The sequence below is a fragment of the Xenopus tropicalis genome, chromosome 6, assembly GCF_000004195.4.
Source record: "Xenopus tropicalis strain Nigerian chromosome 6, UCB_Xtro_10.0, whole genome shotgun sequence".
Classification (NCBI taxonomy): Eukaryota; Metazoa; Chordata; class Amphibia; order Anura; family Pipidae; genus Xenopus; species Xenopus tropicalis.
This window is the reverse complement of record NC_030682.2, coordinates 86005254-86026567: the sequence shown is the minus strand read 5'-3', so window position 1 is coordinate 86026567 and position 21314 is coordinate 86005254. Positions and strand designations below refer to the sequence as shown.

Sequence of the window (21314 nt, the reverse complement as noted above, 5' to 3'; positions counted from 1 at the left end):
TTTAATTAAAATATTTTGTAAATTTTCCTGTATTCTACAAAATATGACTGATGCTTTGAGGTGTAGGCCAATATCCATCACAATGAACTTCACTGCAAATAATGCTAGTGGTGATCATAAAATATTAAAGGAGATGTTCACCTTCTCAGCACTGCTAAAACTCTCACTGCTCTGCTCTATATTTGGTAGCAAACACCAGCTTGCAGACGACCTTAACAGGAAATTTATACCGAGTTGGTTCTGCACGTTTCTCCCCTCTCCTGCTTCATTTGCATTTCATGAATCCAGTTGGCTGACTCTTGCCTGCCAATGCAAGAGAGGGAAATCATGCACAGAACCAGATCAGTGTGAACTTATTTGCACCCTGCCAAGTCCTGGTCTGGGAGATCCTCTACAAAGAGAGAGCAGAGGGCAAATTGGTGAGAGTTTTAGCAGGGCTAATCCACAGTTTATATCGTGTGAAGCTTCAAAACTAAACACTTACAATAATGATGGTTTACAAAATGTTTTTTCTGACAGGGGCTATTCAAATTTTGACTATTGACTCAAAAATCAGACTGACACAGTATATTATGTTATGGTTTTTAAAGGGAAGGGGGGATTATATGAAACCAGACATTAGGAAGATGTTTTATGGGTTACTGAACATTGAAAAAATGGGTGGCATAGTGCAGATTGGGTTACCACCCTACCGGTATTATGTTAATCATCAAAGACACCCCCCAAGAGTGATGCTGCCACCTCTCTCCCTGGAAACACCAGCCAGAACCAGTACAGGTACATTTTAGCAAACACATGCTGTAAATGATTAAACTGATATTAACAGGCTATGAGGGAGTGGGGGTTGGGGAGCTTCTTTACCTGGTGAAGTACCCTGGCAAAGATAACACTCTGTGTGTCATCTGACGATTACCAGCAGTAATACTCATAACTGTGCCCTCTGCATGTCACTAAATGGTTAACCTATTAATCTGCACAAGGCAATCAGTCAGAACTATCTCACGCCTTCATGGCTTTTGTAATGTTAACAATATTTACTCAATTCTGTTTCTGAGCAGGAAGCCTGTCTATGGTTATAGCAGAGCAGTTGTTGTAATGCTGTAATAAACATCGTTAAACAATGACACAATTCATTTTGAAATCCATTTAATTTGTGTACTACTTACACATATTAAACACATTTAGCAGATCCCCTTTAAGGAGTGATAGCAAAGGCGCCATTAGCTACAAAGAGGGAATCTATTGTTCGGTTTTGTAAAGGGAACATGAAACATCAATTGACATTGTTTCTACACACATACATTAACATTTATCTGATAAATGCATTCTTGTGGGCGAACTTTAATGTTCCCATAGAGGGCACATAATGTTATTAGTTAATAACATAACATGGCTCCATATTTGTCCTGAGGATGTGTGTCTGTGGGATAAGGGCACATGGGGCTTTTTCCACATTTCAAAACCAGACAAACCTGGGTACCTTCAAAAATGAAAAATTATTGGTGAACTTTGTATAAAGTACTTACGAAAAATGCTTTAGCTCCTAGTTGTTGCTCTGTGCTGCAACCAAATACAACTGCAAAAATCCAAAAATAGGAAAAAAAAGCTCCAGCAGATTAACTGCAAAACATTTATTATGGGTAGTGGTAACACGACATGTTTCGGGTTAATACCCTTTATCAAGTGTACCTGGGTACCTTCTCCACAGGAGTAGTACTAGAGACAGGGAAACTTGGCATAGGCACATTGGCTCCACTTAATTGGTGTCAAGTTGATTCATTCCTCCTACTGGACTACAATTCAGAGCTGAATTCAACATCAATCGCAGAGTCAAATAATGCAGCACCCAGTCTTGGCCATGAAAATCTAGCAAACAAAATAAACATGTGTTGCAATCTTATCATGTTATTTACTATTAACTAATTAATATCACACCTTTCAGTCCAGTTAATGCAGAGCTGGCAGCGGTTGTTTTTTTTTTTTTTGTTTTTTTTTTTTTTTTAAAGGTTTATTGACATGGCTTAGCAAAATATCAGTGTCCCTATAACATCCATTTCCATCACTAAGCAATGCAGTGATGGCCAACCATGACCCTTGACCCACTAGCCTCCATATGTAAATAAAGGCACAAAGTTTGCCCAAGTGCAGTAACCCTTAGCAATCAATGTTTGTTTCTAAGCAGGTAACCAGTAAATGATTCCTTGTGTTTGGTTGCTACAGGTAATTAGACCATTGACTAACTTAACACTTTTTATTACATTCCCTATAATAGAGCGACATGGTGACTCATTTATTATGCTATTTTCTACAAATTCACTTTTGACCAGGGCAAGGAAACTCTATCTGGCAGATTTATATATACTGCTGGGCAGTTTTATTTTAAATAAAAGAAAAACATCAATATACCAAGGTTAATATATTTTAAAACTGTATTCAAAAATGCAACTAGCAATCTTGAAAAATATTGTGTTTTGTATGATCCTAGGCAGCAGTCTATCAAGGATCCTTCCTGATTGTTAGGTAAGCCAAAAGCCTGATCTGAGGCAGATGTCAGACGTGGCGTATTCTCAGCAAACCAAAAAGCGCTTGCCGAGAATACGCCCTGCTACTGTAGCGTTTTTCGGCTTGCCAAGAATATGCCACGTCTGACATCAGCCCTAAAATAAATAGCATAAAGTCCATCTTATTCTTGATTTATATTGCATAACATCAGTATCAGACTGTTGTCTCCCACTCATGTTGCTGTTTCCATTTCTGTTGCTAATTACTTTTAGTTAGTGTTGCTCTATGTTTAGTTCTTTACATCCACTTATCAGATAAGGACCAAGTGAAGGTTAAAGTCTGTTGTGAAATCCTTGGTTTTATTGAACCAGCCATCTATCACTTAGGGTTGTAAAACTGTTTTACCTGCTTTTGGACTATAAACAATTAAAACACAGTTTTAAGAAACTTGCGTTTTATTGCAGCACTGATGATCTCACCCAATTGATGATTCACTTATAGGTGCCTATTTATTATCCTGTGTAAGATGAAATTTGCTGAAAAAATTGTGTAAAAAGCTGTGCAAAATAAGTGGTAATTTTATCAAGGTGTGTTCTATTTTACGCTATCGAAACGCTATAGATTTTTAGTCATTATTTTGCGCTACTTCAGACCTTGTGTAAGTTCTGGTGGACATCACTCAAAAATAAATACATGTAAAATATGACTGTTTTTTACGTGAATTGTGTTTTTTTACACTGTATAATAAATATGCCCCATAGAGTATTCTAAAATACTTCTTACTTGTGATGCACAGGAACATGGCCAGTGTATCACATAAGTATATATCAAATAGGAATAATGTTGCATACTCATTTTGTTAAACATAAGTCATGACAACTGACTTACATGTCCATGACTATATAAAGGTACAAGTCCACAGCCTCCATAGAGGCAACTGAATTCTGATTTCTAACTGAAAATTCTCTTTTAATGTGGAGGAGCACACACGCATGCTTTACACTAGCAATATGGCAGTGTGAGTGCCAAAGAGGCAAGAGTGGTGGGGGAATGGAGGGAATCAGGTCTGCTACCATGAAGCCCCAATTACCATAATAAATTACTGCTGTAGGTTTAGATTAAAAAAAATTAACCCCAGAAAACCCACAAGAAACAAGCCCAAAGCTCATTTGAATAGCAAAAACATAATCCATGAACAATACTGATATTCAAGTTGTAAGATCTGTTAAGAAATTACAAAAGACTTTTATTAGTTTACACATTCCAAGGATGAAGAGCAGAATATAAAAAAAGTATGGCAGTGAAACTCTAATGAATATGCCCCCTGCTTTGCTTTTTTCTTAAAGGAGAAGTAAAGCTTAACTTAAAAATTAGGACAGAAATGTTGTGCCTTATGTTTTGATCACAGCCCTTTAGCGGGGAAATTCTGTGCCTCCGAAAATGCCCCAGTAGTTCCCAACTTCTTTTCTGCTAATTCACTGCACATGCTATGGCCTGTCAGTTACTGAGCTTAGGGACTGACCCACAATATACAGTTTATACAGAATATAAATATCACAATATAAAGCTGATTAGTAATTAATACAGATTATTAAAACCAGTGAAATTAGCAACAACCCATTAGCTTCCCAACAGCTGCTCAGAGCACATTGAGCATGCGAGTGTCAATGACACCTATAACAGAATCCAAGATGGGAAGCTCCTATGTCAAGTTTGAAGGCCTTATTTCCTGTTATAGAGATGATAAACCTTTAGCTGGTGCAGTACGTTCAGTATGTAAAATATGGCATTTTAAGCTATATTCATTTTTTGGGTTTAGTACTACCTCAAATAGTACAAGTCATTAAAGTATGGGAGCTGCAGCTCCAGTATAGTTCTTTACTCCCCGGCCCGCATTTCCCACCTGATCCCTGAATGAACACACTGTACAATAGAACCATGCAAGCACAATTAAACAATTTAAAACAATGAAACTGTGCACAAAGGTTTCAGTTATTTATTCATGTCATAAAAAAGCAACACAAGACACTTTCAGTGAAAAAAACCTTTTTCTTAGTAACTCTGACCACACAATTAAGGAGTAATCTCATCTTTACATTAACATTTTGTTATAAAATGACCTAGAAACTTTTACATTGGTCTTTCATTTTTTTCATTCTTTTTATGCCACTTCTATCACTGACCCAGACAGCCAAAGAACTATTGATCTGCAAGACTTCAATTTCATTTTAGTACTTACCTTTCTATTCAGGCCCTCTCCTATTCATATTCCAGTTTTTTAGTAGAACCACTGCCTGGTTGCTAGGGCAAACTGGACCCTATCAACCAGACAGCTGCTGTAATTTCAAACTGAAGATCCTCCTTTACAGTTATCTTACTTATACTTTTGTAAACAAAAAAAAGCTACATTTTTGTATATACAGTGTATTTGTTAGTAAAATATGTTGAAAATATTTGCCTTTGTTATAAATAAAAGCCTTTTGCTCATATTATGAACTTGCTACCTAATATGCCAAATAAACCTGCAAAGCATTTCCTAGTATACTTGAGTCAAACAACATGAGAGTTCTATTCCTGGTACCTTTAGTGAGGGGTACAGCATAAGTCTAACTGGTTGAGTTTAAGATATGACTATATAGGAACTAGGGATGCACCGAATCCTGGATTTGGTTCAGGATTCGGGCCGAATCTAGCCTTTTTTTTATGGATTCGGTTTCAGCCAAATCCACAGCCCTGGCCGAACCGAATCCAAATTAGCATTAGTTAGCATATGCTAATTAGCGTTCAGAAAGGATTACATTTTAGGGGGGGATTTTTAGCCGCGCACAGCAACTTTTAACCCTTCCTGATCCTAATTAGCATATGCTAATTAGGATTCGGCAGAATCCATCAGGGTGGGTTCGGGGGTTTGGCCGGACCCAAAAAAGTGGGTTCGGTGCATCCCTAATAGAATAGAGTAAAATGTCTTAAATATTTATGCATTCAGTTGCAAAAGAGTAAAAGTACTTAAAAAACACATAAGCATCCATCATATTTTAAAATTTACACAGATTTCTTGTATATAAGAGATCATGAAGCATCATATTCATGGCAAACTGATCTTTAGGGTGAAGAGAATCTGCCAAAGAACAGAATGCTGCGGGTTTGCCTGTGCATGATAAAGAAAAGGAATGGGTGGTCACAAGTGACTCTGGTAGTAAATCTACCACAACGAAGCATCACTACTACAGCAGTTGCCGCGGCTGCCTCGGTCCCCTCCTCATTCACTTCCACAAAGGATTTGTGCATCACTTTAGAAAGACACAGATCCATATTGCCAGACATCCCTGACAAATCAGATTTGTCCAGGTCAAAGGCATCTGGCATCCCCATGCTGCTGAGAACAGACTTTAGGTCATACTCGTCTTCTAACTTAAATTTAGGTAGAGAAAGTTCTATTTCAGATTTATGCATGATTTCTGGGTTTGTCCATTCCAAAAACTTCTCATGGGTTAAGGATTGTTCAAGCTGTGAAGCAAAGGAAAAAAATACTTTTAGATTATCTTAGATTCATTTGGAACTAATTATGTTGAGAAGAAAATATATATTTTTTTATTCCTCAATAATAATTGCCTAGAATAAACAAATGCAATCTAGTTTCATGACCCTCTGCAACAGGAAGGTGTGTACAGCTCTCCCTGTTAAATGAAAAATACAGCTCTTCCTTTTAGCCAAACTTTCCTTTCGTTCAATTGTACATAAGTAGTAGCACTAAAGGCCTTTGTAAAATGGAAAATCATAACTACATATTATTTGGAATAAGGCTATCACATTCGATAAAATACATTATTTTTAAATAACCTCTTGGGCCTCAATAGGTAAGAGCAGGCAAGGTGCAAAGATCATTACAATCCACCATGGTTTTTCCCTATAATGCATAATGTGCTTTAGACAAATTGAGCAATAGATAGGTTGAGTTGCATCCTTGTTGCAGACAGGACATAGGTGTACCACATGATTCAGTTCAAAAGAAAAAATGAAAACTGTGCAACATGCAAAAACACTGTTCTCAACACCTTGTTAAAGGTGGGTGTTAAATATAAGGTTACCCTGCACCTAAGGCACATTTAAAAGGCTCAAATGAAATATGATTGCTAGGGGCAACTATATTAACACTATTAAGAACAGAAAACATGACCCTCAGCTTTAGCAGACAAGGGGTACTAATAGAGGTTCAAGTAAAATGAAATCAAGGGCAATTAATTTTTGTTATAAACAAACATTTAATATTAAAAAGCAAAAATTTGAATGGTTGATTAAGAATTTATCAACATAATTTATAGCACACATTTCATCTTGATTTCTGTGTAAGTTCTAAGAAAATGCAATGTATATTATTATTTCTACCTTGATTAGTAAATTAACCATATTCACAGATTCATATGCATGTCCAGAATATGGGAATGAATTGCTGGACCCCATTATGGATGGTCTTTATGTTTAATGTCTTGCTTTTAACTGCTTTCATTTTCCAGGCAATCTATTTTGCTGGTCACACCTTTCTATGCTAGTCACCTTTTTTCCAGTCTGTGGAAGTCTTATTTACACTTAAGGCTGCCCATACCGCATTTCAGTGTTTGCCATTCATAAATGGACTCCAGCAATGCCTTGCACATATTGAAATGTCACAATAAACTGAGGGGGCAATTATCAATAAAATAACTAATGATTTCCCAGAGAGCAGGCTTTACCAACTGGTTGATAAATTCTTACCAAATAAATTCTTCAGTAGTTTTGCCTTGAGTTGATGCTATGAAGAGGCATGAAAGAAGCTGAAGAACACTTTTAGAATTATTACAATTAACAGAAGTGTTTTAGCCATACACATAGTTCACTTATAATTTTAAAAAGTAATGATGATACTGTGACTTCCAGACCCAATGTAAACTAAAATAAAGGAGGTTCATTTTTCAAAGAACAAGCCGTGTTTGAGAAAAGCAATATAAGGAAGTTTATCAAAACATATGCAGAAACTTCAGCCCCCATGTAACAAGACCTTTGGCTGACAGGCTATGATTAAGAGCTTCTGTCATGCAGCATGTTAAATTGCTTCTGTAAATTGAACTAAGGCCCAGAGTCTTGGATTTTGCAAGTGCCTGCTTCCCTTAATTTGTGTTGTGAAGCCCTGCTTCGCCTAAGCTGAAGGATCATCAAGCTGCCCCTTTTCTTTTCTGAATGCATATGGCACACAAAAGGTAAGCAGTGCTCACATCGACTGTTGTGCAATTGGTTTCTTGTTCAGAGTATTTTAGTTTTATTATCAAATATATGCATTCTCATTCTTTTTGGAGCCTTAAGGGCCATGGACCATGGGGGGACTAGTTACCTGCAGTTAAATCTCTGCTACTGTCACAACTAATCTCCCCAAAATGCCTTCCCACCTTTAGACGACAACAGAAAATTAACAAGCACATATACCTTCTCACTGGTAAGTCACTTTATTCCCAGTCGGAAGGCATTTCAGGGATACTAGTTGCCTGCAGTAGCAGAGATATACCTACGGCCGACTAATCTCCCTGTGGGCCATTGCCCTAACGAAAATAAGTATCAAGTGTGGAATTTTCCAAAGCAGTGAAAAAGCGTGAGACAACAGTCATATGAGCAAAACAGATTCTATGGTGCTGTACCATTACTAAAATACCAAGTGCAACCAATTGTGCCACGTTCATTTCATAAAAAGATGCTTAGAAAAGTGCCATGATGCTTTCTAAACATGTTTATAAAATTAGCATGACACAATTTGTTGCAATTGGCAGTTTATTATAATTAATTAAGGGTACTACATCATGGTATCTGTTTGGTGCTTCTTTAAAGAATTTTAGGGAACTGGACAGTGAAAGGCAGCTGCTATCAAGAATATATAATATCAGTGGAATACCAGTATGAGCGCTGAATAAACTTTGTGTGCTTTCCAGTCATATTTGCAAGGCACTGTTCTCTAATTTGTTAAATGTTTCCAAAAATGTCTCCCAACATAGGATGGTGACTTCCTATATTCCCCACTTACAATGAAGGTACAACATCACATAAAGAAAAAGTGTCATGTCCATACAAAAAAAAATGCCCCAAACAAATTTTAACTTACCAAAATTTTTGTCTGCCTTGAGGGAATTTGAGTTGTATTATTCCCCTTCTACCCAAGAAACAGCTTGAACAGGCACATGAACTTGTTTCTGAGGCAATAACTTGGTATGATGAGTAAACCTAAGCCTCAAGTTACATCATTATATATATATATATATATATATATATATATATATATATATATATATGTGTTAGTTATATGGCATAGGGCTGCTCTACCACACCCAAAATCTAGTAGCATCATTCCAAATAAGATATAGCTCTTAAATAGCTAAATACGGTTGGGTTGGAGGAGGGTTATGGCAGAGAACCAGCAAGATGAATTTGGGCTTCGGGGGGTGTAGCCCATTTAGACTGCTATATGTGGAAAATGGCACAGCAGCTCTGTAAAACAGAAGTCATTTTTATATGCAGACTTTTGTTCCCCTGCAAAAATACAAAAAAATATCCTGCTTAGAGGCATTAGTGGGTCTTAAGGTGGTAGTCTTAATATGGTAACATGGGAGTCCTTATTTATATAAATTACTTTTTTTTTTTTTTTAAAAAAAAGGTTATTTATAGTGGCTTGCAAAAGTATTCGGCCCCCTTGAACTTTTCCACATTTTGTCACATTACAGCCACAAACATGAATCAATTTTATTGGAATTCCACGTGAAAGACCAATACAAAGTGGTGTACACCTGAGTCAATACTTTGTAGAACCACCTTTTGCTGCAATTACAGCTGCCAGGCTTTTAGGGTATGTCTCTACCAGCTTTGCACATCTAGAGACGGAAATCCTTGCCCATTCTTCTTTGCAAAACAGCTCCAGCTCAGTCAGATTAGGAGGACAGCGTTTGTGAACAGCAGTTTTCAGATCTTGCCACAGATTCTCGATTGGATTTAGATCTGGACTTTGACTGGGCCATTCTAACACATGGATATGTTTTGTTTTAAACCATTCCATTGTTGCCCTGGCTTTATGTTTAGGGTCGTTGTCCTGCTGGAAGGTGAACCTCCGCCCCAGTCTCAAGTCTTTTGCAGACTCCAAGAGGGTTTCTTCCAAGATTGCCCTGTATTTGGCTCCATCCATCTTCCCATCAACTCTGACCAGCTTCCCTGTCCCTGCTGAAGAGAAGCACCCCCAGAGCATGATGCTGCCACCACCATATTTGACAGTGGGGATGGTGTGTTCAGAGTGATGTGCAGTGTTAGTTTTCCGCCACACATAGCGTTTTGCATTTTAGCCAAAAAGTTCCATTTTGGTCTCAACTGACCAGAGCACCTTCTTCCACATGTTTGCTGTGTCCCCCACATGGCTTGTGGCAAACTGCAAATGGGAATTCTTATGGTTTTCTGTTAACAATGGCTTTCTTCTTGCCACTCTTCCATAAAGGCCAACTTTGTGCAGTGCACGACTAATAGTTGTCCTATGGACAGATTCCCCCACCTTAGCTGTAGATCTCTGCAGCTCGTCCAGAGTCACCATGGGCCTCTTGGCTGCATTTCTGATCAGCGCTCTCCTTGTTCGGCCTGTGAGTTTAGGTGGACGGCCTTGTCTTGGTAGGTTTACAGTTGTGCCATACTCCTTCCATTTCTGAATGATCGCTTGAACAGTGCTCCGTGGGATGTTCAAGGCTTTGGAAATCTTTTTGTAGCCTAAGCCTGCTTTAAATTTCTCAACTTTATCCCTGACCTGTCTGGTGTGTTCTTTGGACTTCATGGTGTTGTTGCTCCCAATATTCTCTTAGACAACCTCTGAGGCCGTCACAGAGAAGCTGTATTTGTACTGACATTAGATTACACACAGGTGCACTCTGTTTAGTTATTAGCACTCATCAGGCAATGTCTATGGGCAACTGACTGCACTCAGACCAAAGGGGGCTGAATAATTACGCACACCCCACTTTGCAGTTATTTATTTGTAAAAAATGTTTGGAATCATGTATGATTTTTGTTCCACTTCTCACGTGTACACCATTTTGTATTGGTCTTTTACGTGGAATTCCAATAAAATTGATTCATGTTTGTGGCTGTAATGTGACAAAATGTGGAAAAGTTTAAGGGGGCCACTTAAACTTTGCAAGCCACTGTATATAGCATTAACACATTACATTTACTATGCATTATTCACATCAGTATCTGCCCCACTTTTCGCTATCACACACAATATGTTCAATTTTATTGGGAGTCAATAACCTGCCGGTTATGTTTTTGGAGCATAGGTGGAAACCAGAGTGTTTTACATATTAAAATGAAGAAATCATAAGACACGTTAATTCTTTTTAATTTAAACTGCTAAATAATTTGCACTGATCACAAACATTTGCATAGGAGACAATACAATTAAATAAAAAAAAAAAAAATCAGGTATTGGGCATTCAATTTCACAGTAAGGTATGAATGGGTGGACCTTATGTAAGTGCTATTATAATTTATGGTAAGGCAAATTTACCACAGAACAGAATACTTTGACTTGGTCGGTGCAGAATAAAAAACAGAAAAGGATGGTCACACACAATTCTTGGTATAATCATTGCGCAACGAAGCATCATTATTGCAGCTGTAGCTGCTGCAGCTTCTGTGCCCTCTTCATTTACATCAACAAATGATTTGTGCAAAACTTTAGACAGAAATAGATCATTAGCACTGCTCATTCCAGAGAAGTCTGCTCTCCTCTGGTCAAAGGCATCAGACATTCCCATGGTACTTAGAAATGATTCCAGATCATAATCATCCTCCAGCTTAAATTTAGGCAATGACAGTTCCATTTCTGTTATATCCATCATTTCAGGATTTGTCCATTTCAAAAACTTCTCATAGGTTAATTCCTTTTCAAGCTGTCAAAAAATACAAAGTAAAGCTCTTACAGATCTCACATGTTCAAAAAAGTGGATTCCAGTGTTTCTTCTTGATTTTAAAACTGGGATTTGGCAATATAAGTGCAGTTGCCAATTTGCATTCCAAAATTGATATAGGTACATCACGAATGAACTCCAGTTCTTAAGAAAGTAGGAACTAAACACACTTAGATGTAAAACAATGCCTCTAATATCCTCAGATCAAGACGAAATATAAATATATTTAAACATGGAAGGAAGCTGTCAGGAATTAATTTAGCATTATTTTGGGGTCTCTATTTTTTCAGAATATTTGCCTAAACTTATTCTTTTAAATTATAAGGTGACCACATGACTATTTGATAGCAGTTAGTTCTTGTATTGATAACTTTGTGTCTGCTGGAAGGACCTACAGGTGAATAAAGATTTAGAGAATATATTGTATAGCCCCTTATATAACTAAGAACTTATTTATTTAGACTTTAGCCTTTTATATTTGCAACAGGAGGTTGTTTATGTGAGGGGGCCTTACAGTCTGTAAGAATTTTCTTCTCCCTGTCATGGTTTGCGAGTTAGTGGAGAAATAAGTGTACAGGTATGGGACCTGTTATCCAGAATGCTCAGGACCTGGTATTTTACCGGATAAGGGATCTTTCTGTAATTTGGATCTCCATAACTTAAATCTGCTAAACATCATTTAAATATGGAATAAACCCAATAGGCTTGTTTTGCCTCTAATAAGGATTATTTATATCTTAGTTGGGATCAAATACAAGGGACTGTTTTATTATTACAGAGGAAAGGAAAATAATGTATAAAAATTAGGATTATTTGCTTATAATGGAGTCTATGGCCTATGGAACTTTCTGGATAACAGGTTTCCGGATAAGGGATCCCATATCAGTATTTTGAATTTTACATCCTAGACCCAGTTTCAGCTTATTATCTTAATTCCCATAGTACCATGTGTATAATATATGCAAGCAGGATGTGTCTTCCACCATCCAAACACCAAATCAGAGTTGTGTTTACCACTAAATTTTAAACCATTAGGCCGGGGTGCACTGAGGCTGTGACCACAACATTCATATAGACATAAACACTCTCTGCACTTTCCCATTATTATCACTATATATATATATATAGCATTAAGACATTCTGTACATTAAGCTACCAAGAAATACCCTCCCCTTTAAGCAAACCAGGGATTATTAGTTCATATATTGCAATACACTTTAAGCTGGCCAACTAAATCAAAGCCACTTTGACATAACGGGTGAGTGCAGAGGACCTCTTGCTTTGTGTTTTTGCCTCCTAGTGGGGAGGGGAAAATAAGAGGTTAACAAATACAACATTATAACAATTTATCAAACCTGTAAACTGAACTCAATATATACTCCCTTCATTTTCTTAAAGGAGCAGTATATTTCTTTACCAACATGATTAGGTAAAGGGCCTACTCATGAACAGGACTTGTGCTGAAACAGATCAGAGCAGCATTTCTGGATTTAATGCTACTGTATAATTACTTTACAGCAATGAAAAAGATTCTTACCGCTTCCAATCCAGTGGTGCCATCATTAATATCATCAGGGAGCAATATAATCATAGAAAGCTCATTGTCAACATAGGGTATTTCTACAACCTTGGTGAACAATTCTCCTATATAGGTCATTGGGAACTTTGCTTTTTTGAACATCATCTGCACAGGCTTGGTTTCATTCTACAAAACAGAATATATTTAATACAGATCATTAAAAATGTAATATTACACAAATTCAGCAGTGAATGGCTCAGAGGCTACAGCTTATCAATTTATGAGTAGATGCCAACATTAATTATACAGTAAGGGCCCATAGCAGAAAGAAACACCAGTTTTCAGTCAAGTCCATGTTAAACTGGAATTCTGACAATATGTTTGTTTTCAAAAGGATCCAGTAAGAATGGGTAAATGAACATATATTCCTGGTTTTGTGACTGGCTTGTGACAGAATCTTGTTGCCTCAAATTGAATAAGCTTTGAAGGACCATGGCCTAGACCAGTGCTGTCCAACTGGCGGCCCGCGACCCCCCTCTGTGTGGCCCCCCACCTGTCTGGCTGCTTTGATGGCTTACCTTTGAGTAAGCATTAAATGGTATCAGTACTGAGATTAACTGGCCCCCTGCATGGCTCTCACCTCAGATTCAGGCTGTAATCCCTCTGTATTGTTTAAATATGTAATCCCCTGTGTTTTTCACACCTTTTAATACCTGCATGGTTCACCCCCTGCAGTGTTCACACCTCAGGCTCAGGCTGTAATCACTCCCATTGTTCACTTCTTCACACCTCAGACATAGGTACTGTAGGCAGAGTATGGCACATACAGCCAGCATAGGGCAGGTAGAGTATGGCACACACAGGCAGCATAGGTCAGGGAGGGTATGGCACACACAGGAAGGGTAGGGCAGGCAGAGTATGGCACACACAGTCAGGGTAGGGCAGGCAGAGTATGGTACACAGAGGCAGCATAGAGAAGGCAGAGTATGGCACACATAGGCAGGGTAGGACAGGCAGAGTATGGCACACACAGACAGCATAGGACAGGCAGAGTGCTGCCTGTGTGTGCCATACTCTGCTTGCCCTATGCTGCTTGTGGGAGGTGAACCTGGCAGGGGTTTGTTGTGGGAGTTTGTTAGCAGTTGGAAATAGCCATTAAATGGTCCCTAAGGTGTGTAATTATGTACTGGGGGTTGCTCTGCTATCCACAGGGGAGGAGGAGGCATATGGAATGATGGTTGATATCCCCACAGTAAGGACCAAGCATTTGGGATTTTGCTGTGTTACCACCATTGTGATAAAATAGGTGTGGTTTGAAGTGGGTGTGGCTTCAAAAAGGGGAGTGGTCAAAACTGGCTTCCATTAGCGGCCCTCCACCATGTATGCTAGAGAAATTCCGGCCCTCGGCACCGTAGAAGTTGGACAGCACTGGCCTAGACAATGAGGCTCATTTTCCAACAGTGGGCAGTAATCTAAGAAACCAATCACATTTCTGCTTTAATTATTCTTGTTGCTGCTGCTGACTGAGCAAAGACAAATTCTGTCTGGCAGTCACTATGCAGGTGCAGATTTGCCCACATTTAGTAAGTGTCTGTGTTTTGACAACTGCAGTTCTCTCAGGAAGAATTGTGACAGTCAAAGTGTCCTTGGTTGATGGCAGCTACTCCCCCATTTATTTAAGTGAAAACTTGCGCTGTCACAAAGAAGTTGTTCAGGAAACAAAGTTCCTGTGGGCCTTTCAGTGAACTGTGACAATCTAAATGACATGGCCCATTAATGAAAAAGTGGTATTGGCCCACGATTTAAGTTGCCACGGTACATACAAAGCTGTGTAATCATTTTGTAGTTGAGTGTATTATGTAAAAAGAGCTGTTTGCCTCTTTTCATGTAAGCCAAATTGCATTCTTTTATGAAGTTCCTAGTTCTAAAGTAAATTTCAATAACAACATGGATTATTCACAAAACAAACAGCTATAAATAGTAAATTTGAGCACATACCTTATTGAGTCGAAATGGGCTTTCATGAGTATGGTCCGGATTAAATTTATTTGCCCAGTTCCCTTTAAAGTAAATTGCATTCACAAGAACCAATCTAGTGAGTGAATCAACACTACCACTAGACAACAGGTCCTTTATTTTTCCTGAATGGATAAATACAACAGAAAAAATTACTCACTATTATTTCCTCCAGAAAATAAACAGAAAACCACTGACAGATGAAAAAAAAAAAAAAAAAAGCTTTCTAGAACGATGCCACTCACCTTCAGTTTTTTGTGCCACCCACTCATTGATTTCACCTCTGGATTCCTCTGCCTTTCTACTAAAATCAACTGCTTTTAGGTCTGCATGGTAATGCTTCTGAGTTGATCCTAGGAATTCCTGTAAATTAAAAACAGAATTATTTGAAATATGTTTTTTTTGTATTATTTAAGAAAAAATACATATATTTGTTCACTTTATACTTACCTCAAGGAATGTGTATGATTTCTCCCCATACAGACGGTTGGCTGTCCTTAAGAGGTAATTAGTGCCTGATTTGTTGATTTCAGATATAAGTGATTGGAAGTTACAGTGGGCATCATCTACTTTGTCCAGTTTGAGAACCTGTTGAGAAAAGATGATATTTCATTAATAACATGTCAATTCTATTGTTTTAATGGGGCGGATGTAGTTAGACAATACAAGGCAAATTAAAATCATTGTAGGATGCCTTTTTTAGTGAATGTACAGTCACTTGTTGTATTAATTATCAGAACAACATATTGTCATAGGTGGGAGGATGGTAGTTACCATGCTGGCCTCCAACCTATCCTGCAAAGCCTGGGCAAGATTATGGATTTTGCACACATGCGCATCAGTCAGAACCTCACCGGGCCCTCTACCAACACTGTACACTGCTTGCTGGTCATTACCAATCAGTACAGTTTGTATTAAATATTACTCATATATGGTTATCTTAGTTTCACTTGGAAGAAACCAAAACATTTATTTTGAATTCATTAATGGACAATGGAAATTCATAGTCAAATATTGCCAATTCTTTTAATAACTATTTAAGATTCTTTTTAAGATATAGTACTAAAAACCAGGAACTGAGATTAGGGTTTCAAATAAAAAAAAAATTAGAAAAAGGACAAAAAAATCAAATGTCTTAAAAATAAAAAAATTTTCATCACATTTAGATAAACCTTAATATAGATAACATTATCCAGAACATGAGTTATTATGAGCAAAAGAGGCAGAGTAGCATGAGACAAAACATACCTGAGACATTTGAGTAGCAGTGTTGCCTTTAGCACCCAGAAGAACCATGGACAGAGCTGATGAGATACTCAGTGGAGACACAAATATATTGCCGGTTTTATTACTTTCATTTATTTTTTTTAAGAAATTGATGGCAAATGTGCCATTAGCTGCACTTAGGGAATCCATTGTTCAGTCCTATTATGGAAAAAAAATCAAATGATACATTAACACTGTAATATTTAGTAATATGAAACTATCACCCCAGAGTGATAATTTACTATTTGTAGGAGCAGCGTTAGGAGCTTAAATGGGTGCAGATTTGTACCAATTCAAATTCAATACACAAAACATCAGCCCCTTATTCTACGCATCTATACTTGCACCATGCTACAATGTGCCGGGAGTATCTCTATTGTGCATGAGGTGCAATGTACTCAGGGGCAATGAAGTACTGTAGCTACTACCTGCCTTGACCAGGAGGTAAACATAAAAATTCCTTATTGCACCTGAACAATAATAGTTTAAGGAAATGGAAGTCAATGCTCAATGCACTGCCCACTCTTGTTGCTTCATACATCAGAGGTGCATGTTTCACCCAAATGTGCTCAATTAAATGGGCAATATATCCCCATGTTTTACATGAGGTCAATTAATAGGGCTTGTGCCTATTGTGTAAGTCATGAAAAATCTATGTTTTGTTATTTTTTTAAGCAAATGGAGAGACTGCATTGGGCCGGGTGCAGGCACCCAGAGGGGATATTTGCATGGATATGTTTGAATATGCATATTGAAGCGGAAATCAGATTTGTGTGCCTTCATCAAGACAGTGGCTCCAGGTGCAGGCACATCAAAAAGATGTTAGAAGTGTAGGGGTGGATTGTTGGGCTGCATTTATCCACAGTCCAAGAATCTGTAGGGTGTGGCACTAGCCTAACTCAACTGAGCAGAAACCATTTTCATTGAAGTCATGTTGATTCCCTTAACTGTTGCAAACCATTATGAATCCTGTATCTGGTGAAAAATTTTGGCCACCAACAGATACAACACTTATTCCAGGTCATCCAGTTATGAACATGTCCCATGTCCGCAGGGGAGCCCAGAAGGAGGTCCACAGGTTGCATGTGCATGTAGGACCTCACTAAACAATCTGAGCTGTGTTTGCACAGCTTAACTCAAAACTTCTATTTAAAGGAGTAAGAAAGGTAAAAACTAAGTAAGCTTTATCAGAAAGGTCTATGTAAATACAGCCATAAGCACTCACAGAAACGCCGCACTGACTTCTCTGTCAAAAGATTCCTTGTGTCTGTAATTCGTGTGCCAGAGACACGCAGCTCTCTGCTCTCTCCTGCTCCCCCCTCCCTCAAGAATGCCAAGAACTCCCCCTTAGGAATGTCGATCTGAGCCAATCAGCAGGAAGCTGACTCATAGTCTAACTGAGCATGTTCACTTGGTCTCGGTCTCAGTGCAGGAGTGATGCATTATGGGAACTTTCTTTACACACCTCAGCATTTTTTCTTCCTGTTTGGCTTCTGATCATCTGAACAGGTGAAATATGGGGAGACTTAAGGGCACTATTGAGACAACTGAAGGTATGCCTGCACCTTGAGATTAACTTTTTATTAGCCTTTCCTTCTCCTTTAATACCTGCCTAAGGATTTGTTAGTGGGAAAAATACTGAATACTGAAGTTGGCCACAGTTTTTCTTTAACTCAAAAAATCCCCTCACTTCCAAGCTGCATATGAATTTGGTTGAAATGGCAGCATCAATTACAGCTCCTTTGTTTCTAACCAGAGACCCCTAGTTCCTACATACAGACTTATAGGGTAAGAATCCTTCTACTACAGGATACATCCCCATAGCAGTGATTTCCAAGGGATCGTGATATATAATTTTAAGTGCACTGCATTCTCCAAAGAAAGGGCAGATGCAAAAATTAAACATTTACATGTATTGTAATCTGCTAATATTTTATATGAATTCTAAAAACTATCCATTTTAACTACATTAGCCCTTCAAAATAAACAGGGATTCCCTGGGTGATTATAATCCCAAAAGAAATATCTTATGGCCTCTGTAATAATTCTGGTTAATCAACAACAAGGAAATAGAAAGGAACAATGTGCAAGTGAAATAAAGATAACAAGATTATCCATCAGAAATGTAATGAACTCTTTCTTTGCAGAGGGCAATGGATTGTTTGAGATGAGCCTTATGCAGTCCCAACAAACATAAGAAATATGGGTATTATGACATGGGCACTGTTTTTCCTTAACTTGCATGCTCTGCTTGATTTGCTGCACATTTGGAATGCTGACCATTATGTGTGGGCTGTGCCACACCCAAATTGTTACAATTCTACTTTTCTACTTGCCAGACAGTGTCGTTTACACTATTACACTATCTATTTACTACGCTGACACCTAAAGGTGTAGTTCACCTTTACAAAATGTACTGTTTTTAAATTATACACCACAGCTACTCACTTCTTTTTTTATTGTTTTATATTTTCTAGTTTATTATTTAAGTCACTGTCTCTAAGTGCAATGGCACATAGGATGTTATGTTGGCCATGCTCTAGCGCACGTGAAAATATGCCTGAACCTCCTTTCCCACAAGTCCATGTAAATTGCTGGTACTGACAATTTTGAAAAGTAACCAATAGGGATGTACCGAACCCAGTTTTTCAGATTTGGCTGAACCCATCGTAAAGGATGTGGCCGAATACTGAACTGAATCCGAATTAGCAGAATTTGGCTATTTCGGATTTGGAAGGGTTAAATATCGCTGCGCACGCGGCAAAAAATATCCCACTTCCATGTTCAGGCGGTGACCTTTAGGTTGATGCCACACGAGGCGTAGGGCTGAAATTTTCGGCAAGCGGAAAAACGCTTGCCGAAAATTCAGCCCTACGCCTGCTACTTGTGCCTGCACCCAAATGAATGGAATACGCTCGGGTGCAGGCACATGTAGCCGATATACGCATGAAAACGCGAGACTTTGCATTCTCTCGCGTTTTCATGCGTATATCGGCTACATGTGCCTGCACCCGAGCGTATCTCATTCATTCGGTGCAGGCACAAGTAGCAGGCGTAGGGCTGAATTTTCGGCAAGCGTTTTTCCGCTTGCCGAAAATTTCAGCCCTACGCCTCGTGTGGCATCAACCTTAACCCTTCCAAATCCTAATTGGCATATGCTAATTAGGATTTGGATTCAATTTGGGCGAATCTGAACCCTGTCGAAAAAGGCTGAATCCTGGCCGAATACTGAACCGAATCCTGGATTTGGTGCATCCCTGGTAACTAATGTACCAAAGGATAACAGCTGTTCTGTAACAGCATTTAGTAAAGCTGGTCAAACACTGATAGTCAGGTCACCACATAGTGGGTCACATTGGGCTGAAGTTTTAGTTGCCCCAAAACTCCCAGAGGTTGACCTATTTTACAAATATAAATTAAAAGGATTAAATAATGAATGCTACCAGGGCTTTAATGCTCTTGAGTCCTCATTTAGCCACAGGGCATGCAAGGCACAGCAATTAGCAGCACTTCAGTAAATAGTACTGACAGCCAACAGCCTGTAAAGCGCACACTTTTCATAACACACTTCTTAAACAGAAAACAGGAAAACAGTAACACAAGGCAATTATGAACTGGCAGCATGGAAATTAAATGCTGTGTAATGCTGTGTTAAGAACAAATTCAAAGACTGATGAGCCGCACACATTTAAGTGACACATCTATTGCTACACAATCTGCCAACTACATAGAAATGTACGGGACTAGCAGCTTACCTGCTTGCAAAGTTGTGTATAACAGAGAAGGTACCTGCTGCTCCCTACGCTGTGTGTATGTTACCACCGAGTAGTTTCCTATAGGAGGAGGGGGCTGGGCCTGGCCCAGTGGGCGTGGCGTGGCGAGGTGGGATGGGATGATCATGGCAGGAAGCTGTCACTGTATCTCTGACTTATGCTGCAAAAATGCTTTTCTTCTGGTGCTGCAGTCTGGCCTCGCCTGGTTAACTATTTCAGGCAATGATGTTGTTAATGACTGTTTTATTAGCGGACAGACATAGTTTTTATTCAACTATCTTTTTTAATTCTGCGCTCGGTGCATCTGGAAAACGTGTCACTAGTCAGTGCGTTATAATCACGCCCGTCCCTGTAGGGAACATTATTGGGAATGCCGGTTGGTGCGCATCAATGTGGCGTTCCTGTAATGTTGCGCCTGGACTGAGCGACGCAAAGCTCTTGTGTGTAGCCATGCAATGGTACAGGTGTATTTTTTCATTCTTGTGAACTGGTTGACAAAATGATGCAGTTATTGAGTTAGGAGCCCAACGCAATAAACTCTGTTCTTTACAATTATGAAATTATAGTTTCAATAATTTTTATTGGGATTTTTTAAACATAGCCAAATAAAGGCATTCAAATATTCTCAAACATTAATATTTACATTATGCAGAAAAATAATCTGCAGTACAAATAACAGCCTGAAAACTTATACATTCAGTATTGGTCAACATATGATAATACAATTATGAAATTATGAGTAGGATTTCGGAACTGAACCGCAACCTGTGTGTTGACTGTATGGTAGGGAAGTGATATTTGCGGATAAAGTGACTCTCACCCGGTTCCGCTGTGAAATTCACAACACAGCTGCAGGGAAGCAGGTTTGTGGCTCCATTTTAACTGGCCATAGAGTGTAGCTATAAATGCGCATTCTGCAGTAATGGTGACCTGATTCATCCTGATTCATTTTAAACCCCTGTAATATAAACATCTGTACCCAAGTAAAGGTTTTAATAACCTTTAGTTTCTGAGTTAGATTGGGTACCTAGTTGTAGAAGGAAGATGTTTTCTTTTCCTGTGTTAAAGAATAACTAAACCCTTTAAAAGAAAAAAACTCTAAAATGACACTAGCCTCCAGAATACCATACCTTTCTCCCTGCATCCAGATTTATTTTGTTTCTCTATTGCAAGCAGCTGAACTGCAGCTCTTTTACTGACTTCTTTGTCTAGCATAAAACTCTGCTCCCTTTTGCTTTCTGATCATTCCTCTCTCTGACTATGATAACCTCAAAGACA

The 21314-nt window shown here is 38.5% G+C and overlaps 1 protein-coding gene across 2 annotated transcripts; it reads right to left on the bottom strand.

The window, feature by feature from the left end:
- Window positions 1–4476: 4476 nt before the first annotated feature.
- Window positions 4477–20126, bottom strand: serpinb6 (serpin family B member 6). 2 transcript variants are annotated; one of them, XM_012964561.3, is made up of 7 exons: window positions 20019–20126; window positions 16246–16422; window positions 15448–15585; window positions 15243–15360; window positions 14980–15122; window positions 13000–13167; window positions 4477–6009 (listed from the first exon to the last, which is right to left on the bottom strand). In XM_012964561.3, the coding sequence occupies exons 2-7, from the start codon at window positions 16411–16413 to the stop codon at window positions 5605–5607; spliced, it is 1140 nt and encodes a 379-aa protein (XP_012820015.1). In that variant the 5' UTR covers window positions 16414–16422; window positions 20019–20126; the 3' UTR covers window positions 4477–5604.
- Between the last annotated feature and the right edge of the window lie 1188 nt (window positions 20127–21314).